The sequence below is a fragment of the Helianthus annuus genome, chromosome 5 (assembly GCF_002127325.2).
Source record: "Helianthus annuus cultivar XRQ/B chromosome 5, HanXRQr2.0-SUNRISE, whole genome shotgun sequence".
NCBI lineage: Eukaryota > Viridiplantae > Streptophyta > Magnoliopsida > Asterales > Asteraceae > Helianthus > Helianthus annuus.
The window spans coordinates 171120693-171136875 of NC_035437.2; the positions used below are offsets into that span (position 1 = coordinate 171120693).

Consider the following 16183-nt stretch of genomic DNA (forward strand, 5'->3'; position numbering starts at 1 on the left):
ACTCTACTTTTTTTTCTTTATAAAAATGCCCAAAAAAATATTTTAACTAGGAGTAATATATGCTGTGTCTGCCCTATATGCTGTTACATTTTTTATTTTGTACTGGTTTTTGTAACGAAACAGATATTTTTTCTATTGTTTTTTTTTGTAACAAATTAGCTTGTAATGATAATTACGACTGTTTAACAAATTAGCTTGTTTTTGTAACAAATTAGCTTGTAACAAATTAGCTTGTAATGATAATTATTACCACAAATAACAGACATATTAGACATAATATTCTATTTAGATTTGTCAAAGTGATTAAAAAAGTTATCAAATGAAAATATTGCATTTTACACCTTTTTTACTACATCTTATTTGTATGCTATTCAAATGAAATTATCTTAGTCAAACTTTCCATTAGTGTGCTTATGGTTCGCCAAAAGTTAACATTAAACATACATATAAAGACATTTGTTCCAAAACAACGACATAGACTAATAGTGAAATACATACATAGGCAACTGGCAAAGTACGAGTTATATTGTTTAAGATCTCCACCAAAAACATAATACTAGCAGAAGCTTACACTGATAATGCAGCCTCGCGAACCTTTGCGTTCATCAAATTCACATCAGAGAGTAGCATGCGTGTAGCGAATTTTTTTCGGAGGGCAAGAATTTGTTTTTGCTTTTTCTTCCAGTGGCTGCTAAAACCACATTCAAAAGGTTCATTGATGCCGTTAAATTTCTGCATGTGCTGCATAAGGAATACCGCACTATCCATTGGATGCGCAGGGGTCGCCCATTTGATATTACACCTCTCAATCTTGGCTGCTGCGATTTCATCTTTTGCCGGATGTTCGGAACGCTCCAAATAAGTGTCCATCATATGCTTCTGGTAAAAACAATATAGTAATCAGTTTTGGTATGAGTTATTTGTTTTTCATCATAAAGTTTACAAGAAAAGAGAATGACTAACCACTTTGTATGGTGTGTCTTTAATGTAGTAGTCTTGATGATCCCTAATGCCAACTAAGGGTGTGCGATCAGGCCTGTGGTCTATGACGGTTATTGCGTCGTTTTTCAGATCGAAGACAATCAAGTAATATTGATCATTCTCAAGGATTGGAAAGAAAACCATTTTCAACCCAATGAACTCATATGCGCCGGCATCCGTCATCCTTACGCTGAACGTTTTCATACGTTCATCATCATCACAAGCAGAATCTGTCAATAACCAGCTGTCCTGTATTTTTTTTTCAAACAAGATGTGTCAATAAGCTGGTGCAAGACCCAAATTCCAATAATAAAAAAAAGTCTTTTAAATAGGCAAGCTGGTTGAAGAGCCAAAAGACTTAGGGTATGTTTGGCAAAAGTAGCTGGTGGCTGGAAGCTGGTAGCTGTAGCTGGTAGCTAGTAGCTGTAGCTTTTTAGATATATTTGGTGTTTGGTAGAGTTGCTGGAGCTTTTAATAAAATGTATAAAATTACCAAAATGGACATAACTAAAAATTTAGAAAGTTTGTGCATAAAAAGTTCCTTATTTTTAGAGGTTAAAATAGTCATTTTTCCCTAAAAGCTTGTAGCTCCTTCTAAACGCTACTAGTAGTAGCGTTCAACCAAAAGCTTCAAGCTCCTAACCTAAAAGCTTAAAGCTCCTTCAACCAAACAAGACTTTTTATTGAGTAGGAGCTTTTTCTTAAAAGCTTAAAGCTAGAAGCTCCTAAAAGCTTCTAAAAGCTTCATGCCAAACATACCCTTAATAAATTCAAAATCATAGACAAAGATCAAACAATATAAGATGAATACTCACTATCACAGTTGTTCTAAAATAAATACGCGTCAAGGAGCCATCGTTTCTTTCTACTTCTTCATAATTCATTAAATCTACCCAAGCATCAACCACATCAGAGAACACCTTCACTTCCTCCCTCAATGTGCGCATCAGCGTCTTTGTGATTTCGGTGCCGTAAATACTCTTGAATATAATATCTCTACGCAAGACAATGTTAAATTTATAAATTATTCTGGATATAAAAAATCCACGAATACTATGTTTTACTTATATTTTATATAACTGAACTTATTCAGCAGATTCACCAAATTTTCTTGTTACCCCGCTAGACAAAGAGATGACCATTTTCCGTGGCCTGTATGTTGTTTATGAAAAAACGTATGCTGTTATACATTTAAAAGAAAATAGTGTAGTCGAAAAAAAACATTCTATTTGGACCAAAACATTCCCTAATCTATCTGGAGCAAAGCCTTGCTTAATGTAACAACTAGTATTTTATAATTTAAACGGAATCTTACATTGAGTATTTGATATCGAACAGAAAATCCTATATATGCTGTTCTTCCGATGTAATTTCAGTTTCCATTTCGTCATCATGGTCATCACATGACCGGTTGAACCTACCAATTGGTTTTATTCGTTTTGATTCAAGTTCCTTTACCCAAGCGTTACTTCTGATATCATTTTCAGCCGCTCCCTTGCCTGCTTATTTTTTTTTTGTTTGTTAGTATTAATAAAAAAATCATAAGTTTATTATAATTTTGGAATGAAGTAAAAAACATGTAGAACTTACCATTGATTTTATTCTTGGTCTCTTCTTCTTTTGATTTTTTATCTTCTTGATTCATGGCATCACTTGTTTCATCGACATCAGCACCTGCACATTTTTTTTTTGGTTTTTATAACTCTGATTATCTGTTGTGTACAGAAATAACACATGTTACGGTTTTTTTATTTTTTTATTTTTGGAATCATGACTTACCTAGGTCGGTTTCTTGTGTGAGTAGGTCAAAGGTAGGGCCATCAAGCAATTCTTGCATGTTTTGTGTTTCGTTGCTGCTGTCCAATTCTATTCATTTACATGTACACATACATGTATGTGTTAGTTTTTTCTGTATTATCGGTTTTTCTTAATTTTTGTACACATGTAACAGGTTATACGTGAGTTTTATATAATGGTTGAATGAAACAAAAAAACATGTAGAACTTACTTGTCGGTGTAGCTTTCTTCTCTTGATCTTTTGCCTGACTTTCTTTGTCGCGTGTCAATGCACATGTGCCATTTTTTTGTGTACTAGCTGGCGAATCTGGTATCTTCTCTTGTGTTTTGTCACCCTCACCCCCATCTACATATATTTTACGTTTAGTTTGCATTTTAGGAGATACATAAGGTGGTTAACTTTACTTTTGGCTGATTACTTTTTACGTTATTTTTAATTAAATCATGCTACTTTTTTTTTATTTGCAGAAAAATGTAACATTATGTAGGGCTTTTTAATGGTTGTGTTATGTTTGTAAGATTAAATTGATTGAATCTAAGTAGGTATCTAAAAAAGTTCATACCATCAATGTTTGCCACTTCAGCTGCAGTTGCGGCATTATCTTGATCTTCTGCATTTGGCCCAAAAAAAAAACTAATTAGTTACCGTTTGTAGTAAAAGTTAATACATATTTAAAGTAGTGATTTATCCGTCATTCATATTACCTTCTGTGTAATCATTTTCGGGGTTTTGCACTGTCTTTTTGAGAGACATGAGGACCCCGGCAATTTTTTTCTGTGGGGTATCAGGCACCAGTAATACCCTTGTTTTCCTGGAGTGAACAATTTTCTCATACCATTGTATCAATTTCTGAACTTGCACATTGTGTGGATGAGCATTAAACAAAACCTCCATTTTTTTTTGTACCGTTATCTTTTTGGTTTCCATGACATCCAAATGTTTTTTAATAGATTCAATCTCATTCTACAAGGAAAGTTTTAAAAAACATTTTTGTAAGTGATGTTGAAAGAAGATAATTATTCTGAAACTGGTTATGATTAGTAATCTTACATTAAGAACTTCATCATTAACTCGTAACTCAGTTTTTCTTGAATCCCGTTTAACCACAGCAACTTCATGCAACTTGCCTCTTCCAAAACCACCTGTTTTTATCTCCAATCTTTCTCTCTTTTTCAATTCGTTTTTATTCCAGAATACGATTGGGTTGATTGACCGGTCCACTTCAAGTTCGGTGCATTTAACTCGGTCGACGTACAGCAGCTGTGTAATGAAAAAAAAAACAATTGAAAGTGGTAAGATAACTAAACAAATGTTGTATAGCTATATTTTTAGTAAGTTTTCTTACAGAAAACACTTACAGCCAAAAGCGTGAGTGGCCCGGAAAATGGAGAATCAGGATCACACCTCTTCCATCCATCTTTACAAGATTTAATTTGCTGAATGACATAGGCACACCAATTAATTTTACTGAAATCTGTATGTCCAGTAAAACTTTTCAAAATCTACTCTTTCATTCGCCCATTTCTATTACACTCAACCATGACGGTTAAGAATAACATTAGGAAGTCTAGTCGGAAATTGAAATTATAGTCTTCATCACTTGTGACTATAGATTGTGCCAGTTTTGTCGGTGCCACATGTAACAACTATTATTAAAATCAATAATTAGAATGATAATTAGTCAATAAGGAAACCCTAATTGAAACACCCAAGTAATTCTGCACTAACCCTAAAATTTTCGAAACAATCGGAATCAGGATCAGGGCCCCTAAAACTTAAGGGGGTTAAACCCTAGTAGATGTTTATCTTTCAAATTTGCTGTAAAAATGAAATTAATTCGTTCAAATTACTCAGCAAAGCTACTGGACACGAAACAACCTAAGCTAGAAACTAGACCCGTCGCGCCACGCGACGGGTGCACCTATCTCTTTCGCGTGGCGCGAGGGAGGGCAAAATCCAGATATAAATAGGGGGCAGTGGCACTTGAATTTTGCTGGAAGTTCGACGTTAAAACTCGAATTATACACTGAGTTATAGCAGAAATCGTTCACACACACACTAATATCGAATCGCTGTCGCGGAACAGGGTAATCACTCAATCGCTATTACGATTCATTCTCCGAGATCAATATATCCAAAGAATGTCTAAGTGCCGCCCACTTTGGGTTATGCTTTGTCGTTTGTCGATAATTCGATAAATGAGTTGAAGCATTATACTTTGTCGTTTGTCGATAATTCGATAAATGAGTTGAAGTATTATACTTTGTCGTTTGTCATTTTGATAAACGAGTTGAAGTATTTCACTTTGTCATTCATTGTGAGAATTTGATCTCGTAAGTTATCGTAACTGCTGTATTGATCACTAACCCTGTTTTGTGTGCATTATTGTGAAATTAGGTTAACAGGGCTAAAATCCTATTTTATCCGTAGTAAATCTGCAATGTGAGTTATTCTTCTTTTATAAACTCTTTTCTCACAGTTTGTGAGTTGTTAACTATTTTACAATACTCCAAATTCATTTTTCCAAGATTATAATACCAGTGATTAAGTTGATGTAATCACCAAATTACAGCCAGTATGTGGGGTATTGTGCACAGTATTATTATTATTGTTTCCTTCACATTAGGTGGGCGAACCTAAATGTGACATACGTCATTCATTGGGGCAGCCAATGGTGATATGACCACAGTCACAGATCCGGTCGAGTGACAAATACTGTGGGTAGTTGGTTGATATCAGAAACATGCGTAAAAGATCTTAAACACTGTGAATAATCATAAAATGTGTCATTTTCAGTAACTAGAATAATTCACTCAGTATTTCCCGCTGACAAAATCTTTTTCAAACATGTTTCAGGTAATCTGCTGTAAATCAGGAAAAGTGCTGAGGAGCATTAAGCTTAAAATAGTGGCTCAGTATAAAATAAAGAAAGATGTTTTGAAATAAAGATTTATCACTAAACTTATGTATTGTAAATTATCGGGGTTTCATCCCGAATTGTGAAATACAAATAATCGGGAAAAGTTTTAGCTTTACAACGATCCTAATATTAAAAATTTCCGCTGTTAAACTCAATTAAACAAATATCACGGGGTTTCTGTCCCGCGGCTCCGGAAACGGGTCAAACCGGGTCGGGGGCCGTGACAGAAATAAGGTGGTATCAGAGCCACTGAGTTAAGCTAATTAAGTATTTAAATACTTAATTTTCCTGATTACTATTATGTAATTATGTGTTATGTGCTTTTAACTGATTATTTGTTAGTTACAGTATGGGTAAACAAAAGTTGCAAGATGTCTATCTTAAATTAGATAGATCAATTTACGAAGAGGGAAGTTCATCCAAAACTAAATTTTCAAAGCTCCCTACAATTCCTAAGGAAGGAATATTTGTGCGTAAAGCACAGTATGAGAATCCATTATCTCCTAGAAAAAGGAATATGATTATTAAGAAAAGTAAGGAGCAAATCCAAGAAAAGAGGATTAAAAAGGAAACCCAGGATTTAATCAATAAATCACCTTGGGAAGATAAGTTAGATGAAAAATGGGCAAATTTATATATGCTAGCTACCGTGGCAGAAAATGCAAATCTTTAAAGTACTCTAAATATAATACTAGTATTTCTCAGTAAATAAATAAATAAAACTGAGTATGTGTTTCCTTGTATTTAGTACAAATAGTGTGCAATAAAAATTTCCATGTTATTTGTTAAACTTTGCTCCAAAGTTTTAACTTGAGATTTTGTGCATTTTGCATATATGCTACACAGCATGAACGAGATATCTGAAGCTTTTCAGAACCTCAATTTGTACCCAGTGAATATAGAAGTTTCTCATGAATTTACGGGATATGTTGCTGATGTGGACCAACCTATAAAATCTCCTACTCCACCAGTAACCAAACCAAAAAGAAAGAAAAAGAAAAATTATGTATGGGGAAGCCGTATACGAAAGAAAAAGTCAGTTACAAAACCTCCTAGAACTAGTAAACCATTAGACAAAGGAAAAACGATTATAATCCAGGAAAACCCTAATCAGCAAGAACAGGAAACTGAAGCCAATAATGAGTCTAGGCAAATGGAAGAACAGTTTGATCAGTATTCTCAAGAAATAGAAATAGAAATAGAAATAGAAATAGGGCAAGGTTCTAAACCAACTCAGGTAGAAGTTGGAGAGAGTTATAATCAAAACAAGAGAATTACTTTTCAAGAGCAGATAGATATTTTACTAGAAAAATGTGAGACTATGCAACCTGCCAGTCCGGGTATTTTTACCTATCCTATCGAAAACCCAATCCCTATGAATTTTGCACCAACCATCACTGAACCAATAGTCCATGACCAACCTGTAGAAATGGAAGAATGGTGGACAAACGATTGGCAATTTCAAAATATTGTCAATAACGCTTACTCGTTTCTTCCACAGTTCGACCCAGAACCCCTACCTAATCCACCAATGAGCAATGAAAATCTGGCTGAACTTCGCCATTTCGGTGAGGAGTTGATGGATGCAGGGAATAGAATTAGGGAGATAGGGGGACAGATTGCCTGGAAGTATGACGAGAGGGAACTTCGTTTTTAGGATGACAAGTAGGAGGGTGGTGAAGCTATCTTTGTATAATAGTAAAAGTAAATAGTGAAACTAGTTGTAACATAATGAATAAAACCTTGTAAAATATCGGTGTGTATTGATGCATACTATACTGATATGAAATGGAATCGAGAAATCGATAATTTTGGCTTTATGTGCTTTAAGTGTTTGAATTATTGGTATAAATTGCTAATTGCTAATTACTTATAATACATTATCATTAGATGGCAAATAATAACGAACCAGTAAATGAAGTTAATCAATCGGAGCAACACCCAGAAGATCAATATATGACCAAACAAGATATTGAAAATATGGTTGCCCAAGGAATAGCTAACGCAATTCCAATGTTCGTTGCTGCTATGAAAAATCCAAACGATCCGCAACATATCGTTCCTAGTAAACATACTATCGAAGATAATTTCAGTAATAGTATAAATGGGGGCAATGATCATATAAATCATGACAATGAATCTCAGCACACGCCGCGCCCTAAGAAACGAAAGGCTGCAACACCTGGTTGCACTTTCAAAGAATTCCTTGCTTGTAAACCCGCCGAATTTGCAGGCAACGAAGAAGCAACTGCAACACTGCGATGGTTAGAGAAAACCGAAGCAGTAATTGCAATAAGTAAATGTGCTGAGAAGATCAAGTCATGTATACCTCAAATCTGTTTAAGGAAGGAGCACTAGAATGGTGGAACACAGTGCTGCAGGCAAAAGGAAGACGAGTGGCTTATGCTATGACTTGGGCAGAATTTAAGAATCTTGTTGAAAGAAAATTTTGTCCTGAATATGAGAAGGAACAAATGGCAAATAAGTTCCTAAATCATCGAATGACAGGGGTAGATTGTCGTGGTTATACTTCGACATTCTTCGAATATGCGAGAGTGGTACCTAACTTGGCTTCGCCAGAACCGGTACTCATTTCTCGATATATTTGGGGATTAATTAGCGAAATTCGCAATATCGTTAAAGCTGCGAGACCTCGCACTATTGACGATGCAGTAGAATTAGCTAACACCTTAACGGATGAACTGATACGCACAAGGGACGAAGATAAGAAGAAGGAATTAGCTCAGAGAATTACCCAAGGATTTAGGATGGGTAATAGTAGTAATTCCAAGAAGAGAGGGACAGGACGATCTGCAACTGTGCCATTTTGCAAAATTTGCCGTAAGAGCCATTTTGGAAGATGCAATAGAATTTGCAATTTTTGCAAAACAACAGGACATCGTGAGGAAAACTGCAGGAAGAAATCTGTAATTTGTTACCATTGTGGAGAAGCTGGCCATTTCAAAACTGAATGCCCTAAGTTAATTAACCCGGTAGACAACAAAACCAAGGCAGCTGAAGGAACTACTAAAAAGAATGCCAGAGCTTTCCAACTGACTACTCAAGAAGCAGAACTCATTCCGGATGTGATCGCCGGTACGTTCTTAGTCCACAACGTCTATGCAAAAGTATTATTCGACTCTGGTGCAAACCAAAGTTTTATAAATACTTCATTCTGTCAAGCTCTTAAGTTACCATTAACTACCGTTAGGCAGATTTTTATAGTCGAAACTGCAGATGGGAATTCAGTTAAAATCAATCAGGTTTTGCAAAAAGTAGAAATAGAACTTTCAGGTCATAAATTTGTTGCAAACCTATTGCCTATGAAATTAGCTGAGTTCGATGTTGTGTTAGGAATGGATTGGTTAATAGCCAACCATGCTCAAATCATTTGTGATAGGAACTCTATAGAAATTCAAGCACCTAATGGACAGGTAATTAAGATTTCAGGAGATAAACCTCGGAAGCCATTAAAGTTCATATCAGTAATGAAAGTTGCTAATTATGAACGGAACAAAGGAATAGTATATATGATTTCCGTAATCATTTGTACTAAAGGTAAGGAACTCAAGGAAATCCCTGTAGTCTCAGAATACTCGGATGTATTTCCAGAAGATTTACCTGGATTACCACCAGATAGAGAGGTAGAATTTAGGATTCATCTAATTCCAGGAACTATACCGATAGCCAAAGCACCTTATCGATTAGCTCCTACCGAAATGCTAGAATTAAAGAAACAATTAGATGAATTACTAAGTAAAGGATTTATACAACCTAGTTCATCCCCTTGGGGTGCACCAGTGTTGTTTGTAAAAAAGAAAGATGGATCAATGAGAATGTGTATTAATTATAGAGAATTAAATAAAGTTACAATCAAGAATCGATACCCATTACCTAGGATTGATGATCTTTTCGATCAATTACAAGGAGCTAGGTATTTTTCTAAGATAGACTTAAGGTCCGGATATCATCAATTGAAAGTTCAAGAAGAAGACATACCTAAAACTGCTTTTAGGACTAGGTATGGACATTATGAGTTTACAGTCATGCCCTTTGGATTAACTGATGCACCCGCAGCATTCATGGACATGATGAACAGGATCTGTAAACCATATTTGGATAGATTTGTAATTGTTTTCATAGACGATATACTTATTTACTCCAAAAGTCAAGCCGAGCATTGTCAGCATTTGCATGCACTCTTAACTTTGTTAAGAAAAGAAAAATTGTATGCTAAATTCTCAAAGTGTGAATTTTGGCTACAAGAAGTGCAATTCTTAGGCCACATGGTGAATCACGAAGGTATACACGTAGATCCCGCTAAGATCGAAGCTATTACCAACTGGAAAGTTCCACAAACTGCAATGGAAATTAGAAGTTTTATATGTTTAGCCGGTTATTATAGACGGTTTATTAAGGATTTTTCCAAGATAACTGTACCATTAACTAAGCTAACCTGTAAAGCCACTAAGTTTGAGTGGGGACCAAAGCAAGAAGAAGCCTTTAGAATTTTAAAGCAGAAATTAACCAATGCTCCAATCTTAGCTTTACCAGAAGGAACAGAAGATTTTGAAGTATATTGCGATGCTTTGAAATTAGGATATGGATGTGTGTTAATGCAACGCAAGAAGGTAATTGCGTATGCCTCCAGACAATTGAAAAAGCACGAAGAAAACTATACGACTCATGATTTAGAATTAGGAGCTATAGTTTTTGCCCTTAAGATTTGGAGACATTATCTGTATGGAAGTAAGTTTACTGTTTATACGGATCATAAGAGTTTAAGGTATATATTCGGGCAAAAAGAGTTAAACATGAGACAAAGAAGATGGATGGAAGTCCTGAGTGATTACGACTGTGATATTCAATATCACGAAGGAAAGGCCAACATAGTAGCAGATGCCTTAAGTCGTAAGTTCCATGAAAAGCAAAAGCGAGTCCGTGCTCTTAGAATAAATCTACAAGTAGATTTACGGGAACAAGTGAAGGAAATCCAGAAAACGGCAATCAAGGACGATGCCGAAGGAATGAAAGGTTACCTAAAAGAATTGGAACAAGGAAATGATGGAATTTGGAAATTTCACCAAAGCAGAATTTGGGTACCTAAACAAGGAAATTTAAGATCGAAAATTTTAGAAGAAGCTCATAAATCTAGGTATACTGTACACACAGGAAACAACAAAATGTACCAAGATTTAAGAAAGAACTTCTGGTGGATAGGAATGAAAAAGGATATAGCTGAATACGTATCTAAGTGTTTAACTTGTTCACAAGTTAAAGCCGAACACCAGAAACCCTCAGGTTTACTACAACAATTAGAAATGCTTGTATGGAAATGGGAACTCATAACAATGGACTTTGTTACTAAGTTACCCAAAACCAGAAAAGGTAATGATGCAATTTGGGTAATCGTGGATCGATTAACCAAATCAGCTCATTTTCTACCAATAAAAGAAACCTTTAGCATGGAAAGATTAGCCAAGCTGTATGTGGATGAAATAGTATCCTTACATGGAGTCCCGCTCTCCATTGTATCGGATAGAGATAGTCGTTTCACTTCCCGATTTTGGACAAGTTTCCAAGAATCAATGGGAACTCCACTCAATCTGAGTACTGCATATCATCCACAAACCGACGGACAAAGTGAAAGGACGATCCAAACTCTAGAAGACATGCTCCGAGCATGTGTAATTGACTTTGGAGGTAATTGGGATAACCATTTACCATTAATTGAATTCTCCTATAACAATAGTTATCACTCAAGTATTGAAGCCGCTCCATTCGAAGCACTATATGGACGCAAATGCAGAACGCCTGTATGTTGGGCGGAAATAGGGGAAAGTCAATTATCAGGTCCAGAAATTGTGCAAGAAACTACAGACAAGATAACTCAAATCAAGGAAAGATTGAAAACAGCCAGAGATCGCCAGAAGAGCTATGCCGACAATCGTCGCAAACCACTTGAATTCCAAATAGGAGACAAAGTACTACTGAAAGTATCTCCTTGGAAAGGCGTTGTAAGATTCGGTAAGAAAGGGAAACTGAGTCCCAGATATGTTGGACCATTTCCAGTGATTCAACGAATCGGACCAGTTGCTTATCGCTTACAGCTACCAGAAGAACTAGTTGGAGTACATGATGTATTCCATGTATCCAATCTCAAGAAATGTTTATCAGATGAATCTCTGGTAGTACCTCTTCAAGACATAAAGGTAAATGAGAAGCTGAAATTTATAGAAAAACCTTTACAAATAGAAGACAGGAAAATTAAGTTTCTCAAACACAAACGACTCATATTGGTGAAAGTCAAATGGAATTCCAAGAGAGGACCAGAATACACTTGGGAACTGGAATCCGAGATGAAGCGCAAGTATCCTCATCTATTTCAGTGAATCTCGAGGACGAGATTTTTCTTAAGGTGGGGAGGATGTAACAACTATTATTAAAATCAATAATTAGAATGATAATTAGTCAATAAGGAAACCCTAATTGAAACACCCAAGTAATTCTGCACTAACCCTAAAATTTTCGAAACAATCGGAATCAGGATCAGGGCCCCTAAAACTTAAGGGGGTTAAACCCTAGTAGATGTTTATCTTTCAAATTTGCTGTAAAAATGAAATTAATTCGTTCAAATTACTCAGCAAAGCTACTGGACAAGAAACAACCTAAGCTAGAAACTAGACCCGTCGCGCCACGCGACGGGTGCACCTATCTCTTTCGCGTGGCACGAGGGAGGGCAAAATCCAGATATAAATAGGGGGCAGTGGCACTTGAATTTTGCTGGAAGTTCGACGTTAAAACTCGAATTATACACTGAGTTATAGCAGAAATCGTTCACACACACACTAATATCGAATCGCTGCCGCGGAACAGGGTAATCACTCAATCGCTATTACGATTCATTCTCCGAGATCAATATATCCAAAGAATGTCTAAGTGCCGCCCACTTTGGGTTATGCTTTGTCGTTTGTCGATAATTCGATAAACGAGTTGAAGCATTATACTTTGTCGTTTGTCGATAATTCGATAAATGAGTTGAAGTATTATACTTTGTCGTTTGTCATTTTGATAAACGAGTTGAAGTATTTCACTTTGTCATTCATTGTGATAATTTGATCTCGTAAGTTATCGTAACTGCTGTATTGATCACTAACCCTGTTTTGTGTGCATTATTGTGAAATTAGGTTAACAGGGCTAAAATCCTATTCTATCCGTAGTAAATTTGCAATGTGAGTTATTCTTCTTTTATAAACTCTTTTCTCACAGTTTGTGAGTTGTTAACTATTTTACAATACTCCAAATTCATTTTTCCAAGATTATAATACCAGTGATTAAGTTGATGTAATCACCAAATTACAGCCAGTATGTGGGGTATTGTGCACAGTATTATTATTATTGTTTCCTTCACATTAGGTGGGCGAACCTAAATGTGACATACGTCATTCATTGGGGCAGCCAATGGTGATATGACCACAGTCACAGATCCGGTCGAGTGACAAATACTGTGGGTAGTTGGTTGATATCAGAAACATGCGTAAAAGATCTTAAACACTGTGAATAATCATAAAATGTGTCATTTTCAGTAACTAGAATAATTCACTCAGTATTTCCCGCTGACAAAATCTTTTTCAAACATGTTTCAGGTAATCTGCTGTAAATCAGGAAAAGTGCTGAGGAGCATTTCAAGCTTAAAATAGTGGCTCAGTATAAAATAAAGAAAGATGTTTTGAAATAAAGATTTATCACTAAACTTATGTATTGTAAATTATCGGGGTTTCATCCCGAATTGTGAAATACAAATAATCGGGAAAAGTTTTAGCTTTACAACGATCCTAATATTAAAAATTTCCGCTGCTAAACTCAATTAAACAAATATCACGGGGTTTCTGTCCCGCGGCTCCGGAAACGGGTCAAACCGGGTCGGGGGCCGTGACACCACAAATCGTGCACGGTATCGTTTTCTCCATGCCATAACAGCCATATCAAGCTTTTCAGATGGTCTTACATTTTGCATGTTTATGCCTTTGTTAGGAATTCCAAGAAGGTCATGCACAGACTCAACATCAACATTTATTGACCCACATGACATCTCGATAGCCATTTCTTCCGTGTTGAAGTGATCCACAACATAATGTGCAAGTTTTGCAGGTATGCTACTGATGTTGAAAGATAGCATCTTACCAAACCCCATCCTCTTCACATCCTCTTGTTGATTACTGGTTAGAGACTTGATGCATTTGTACAATTGCATAGGCGCTGAACGTGTTTTTATTTTTGACCACTTATTGCTTTTTGGTTGTTTCCCACTTCGCCTTAGCACCCGTTCATGTTTTTCTTTTTTTGTTTCCCTCACCACAGTTGCATGCTTCTCTGGCTCGACCGCATCGCCTTTGTGACCCAAGGTGAAATCTCCAGCCATCTCTGAGTCCCTGTCGACTGAAACTAAGACACCAACTTTCAGATATGATTTACATAATTTATAAAGAAAGGAAACAAGTTGTGTGTACATACCTATTAATTTCCTTTTCACAATTTTCTTTGTTTTGCTATCCGCCTGTGATTGTTGACCTGTAAATATATATTTTATTAACAATTAGCATTAAAGTATTGAAACATATATTTATTTAGATTCCTAAAGATCACGTCTAAAACAGTTATGTACCTGCTCTAGTACGTGTTGCTGGCCCGCCCGCATCGCCATCAGCTTGGAATGTTTTTTACCAAGTTCATGTACATAAATATTAGATATATAAAAAAATGTAACAAAGAAACGTATATAGAATAAAAAAACATACCTTCTTTCATTTTCTTCATGTTTTCCCCGGGGGTATCCAAATCACTGTCTGGTGAAACTGAGACACCAACTTTGTTTTATTATTTATATAAAACATAATTATAAAACAAGCTAAAGAAAAAAAAACGCTTGTACGTACTTATTAGCTTTCTTTTTTGCAACTTCTTAACCCGATCTGCTTTCTTACCTACATTCGTACGAGTTTTATATAAATCGGAAACTATTAACAACCTTTTACAAAATACATGTCTTAACAATAAAAAGAAAAAAAAACTAATTTTAAAACTTTTTTACCTCCTCTTGTTCGCGTTGCTGGCCCGCCCGTGTTAGCATCCGGTGTCACTATTTAGAAAGCTTAATAATTAGCATTAAGGTATCGAAACATATATTTATTTAGATTCATAAAGATCACATCTAAAACAGTTTTGTATATTCTCCATGTTTTTTCCGGTTGTGCCCACTCGCATCGTTGTCAACTTAGAATGTTTTTACAAAGTGCATGTACATAAATATTGGATTTTAAAAAAATGTAACAAAGAAATTTTTATACGTAAGAAAAAACATACCTTTTTGTATATTCTCCATGTTTTTTCCGGGTGTGTCCAAATCACTGTCTGTTGAAACTGAGACAACAAGTTTGTTTTATTATTTATTCAAAACATAATTGTAAGACAAGTGAAAAAAAATGCTTGTACGTACTTATTAGCTTTCTTTTTTTGCAACTTCTTATCATGATGCGCTTGCTTATCGACAACCAGCGTACGGCGAGTCTTTTTAGCTGCATTTTGTTAATTGTAAACAACATTAATAAACTAACATCTAATTTAATGCGTAAGCATAATTTATCAAAGGTTTTGTAATTATAAACACCTGGGCTCATTTTTTCCTTGGATCTTTAGTTGTAACAGCGGATGACTGCAAACTATCACGTATTCCAACAAAGCATCAGTTTAAGAGGCTAACTATTTATACTTCAGTTCACTTTTATAACCTAGACAAATGTCCGATATGTAATAAATACCAGACCACATTCACTAATAGATCACTATGGCCCATTTCAATTTATAGCAAGCAAAGATTTTTTCACCATACGAACATTCTTCGGACAATATTTATGCCATTTAGTTTTTATTATCCTCAGAATTCTTGATATTTTTTACTTATGATTTCTGATTATGTATTGATAAACCGCGAATAGCCGTTTTTTCTAATTACAGACTATTAGTGTAATTTATTTTCTCAATCAAATAAAAGCAAGAAACATATACTACAAAAAAATGTGATGTTCAATACTTTCAAACATAAACCCCAAAAAGTCAATTCCTTTGTACATCGTTTAGTGTTATGACATACATCCACTCCATAATTAAATGTTTTTTCCCTTTTGTAACACCTTTAAAACCACACACAAACACTAACCCTTATAAAAAATACAGAAACAACATTAACAACAAATCATAACCCTTTAAAAAAAACAGAAACAACAAATCTATAGTTTTATCTACAACCGTATGTTTTTTTTTAAACCCAAATGTGTATGAAACAACACCCAAACCTGTATATATAAAAGTCCGGATTCTACATAAACAAAGGCCTAAAAAATATAAAAAAAAGCCTTCTTTTTATCCCCCCAAAACAAACCAGTTTAGTCGGCACACAGGCTATGCAAATGGTAGAAATATTTTTG

At 35.3% G+C, this 16183-nt stretch overlaps 1 protein-coding gene across 1 annotated transcript; it reads right to left on the reverse strand.

Annotated features, from left to right (window-relative positions):
• Positions 1–567: 567 nt before the first annotated feature.
• On the reverse strand, positions 568–1949 carry LOC118492207. The gene is made up of 3 exons (XM_035990064.1): positions 1797–1949; positions 964–1230; positions 568–879 (listed from the first exon to the last, which is right to left on the reverse strand). Exons 1-3 carry the CDS (start codon positions 1926–1928, stop codon positions 568–570), a joined length of 711 nt encoding a protein of 236 aa, XP_035845957.1. The 5' UTR covers positions 1929–1949.
• Between the last annotated feature and the right edge of the window lie 14234 nt (positions 1950–16183).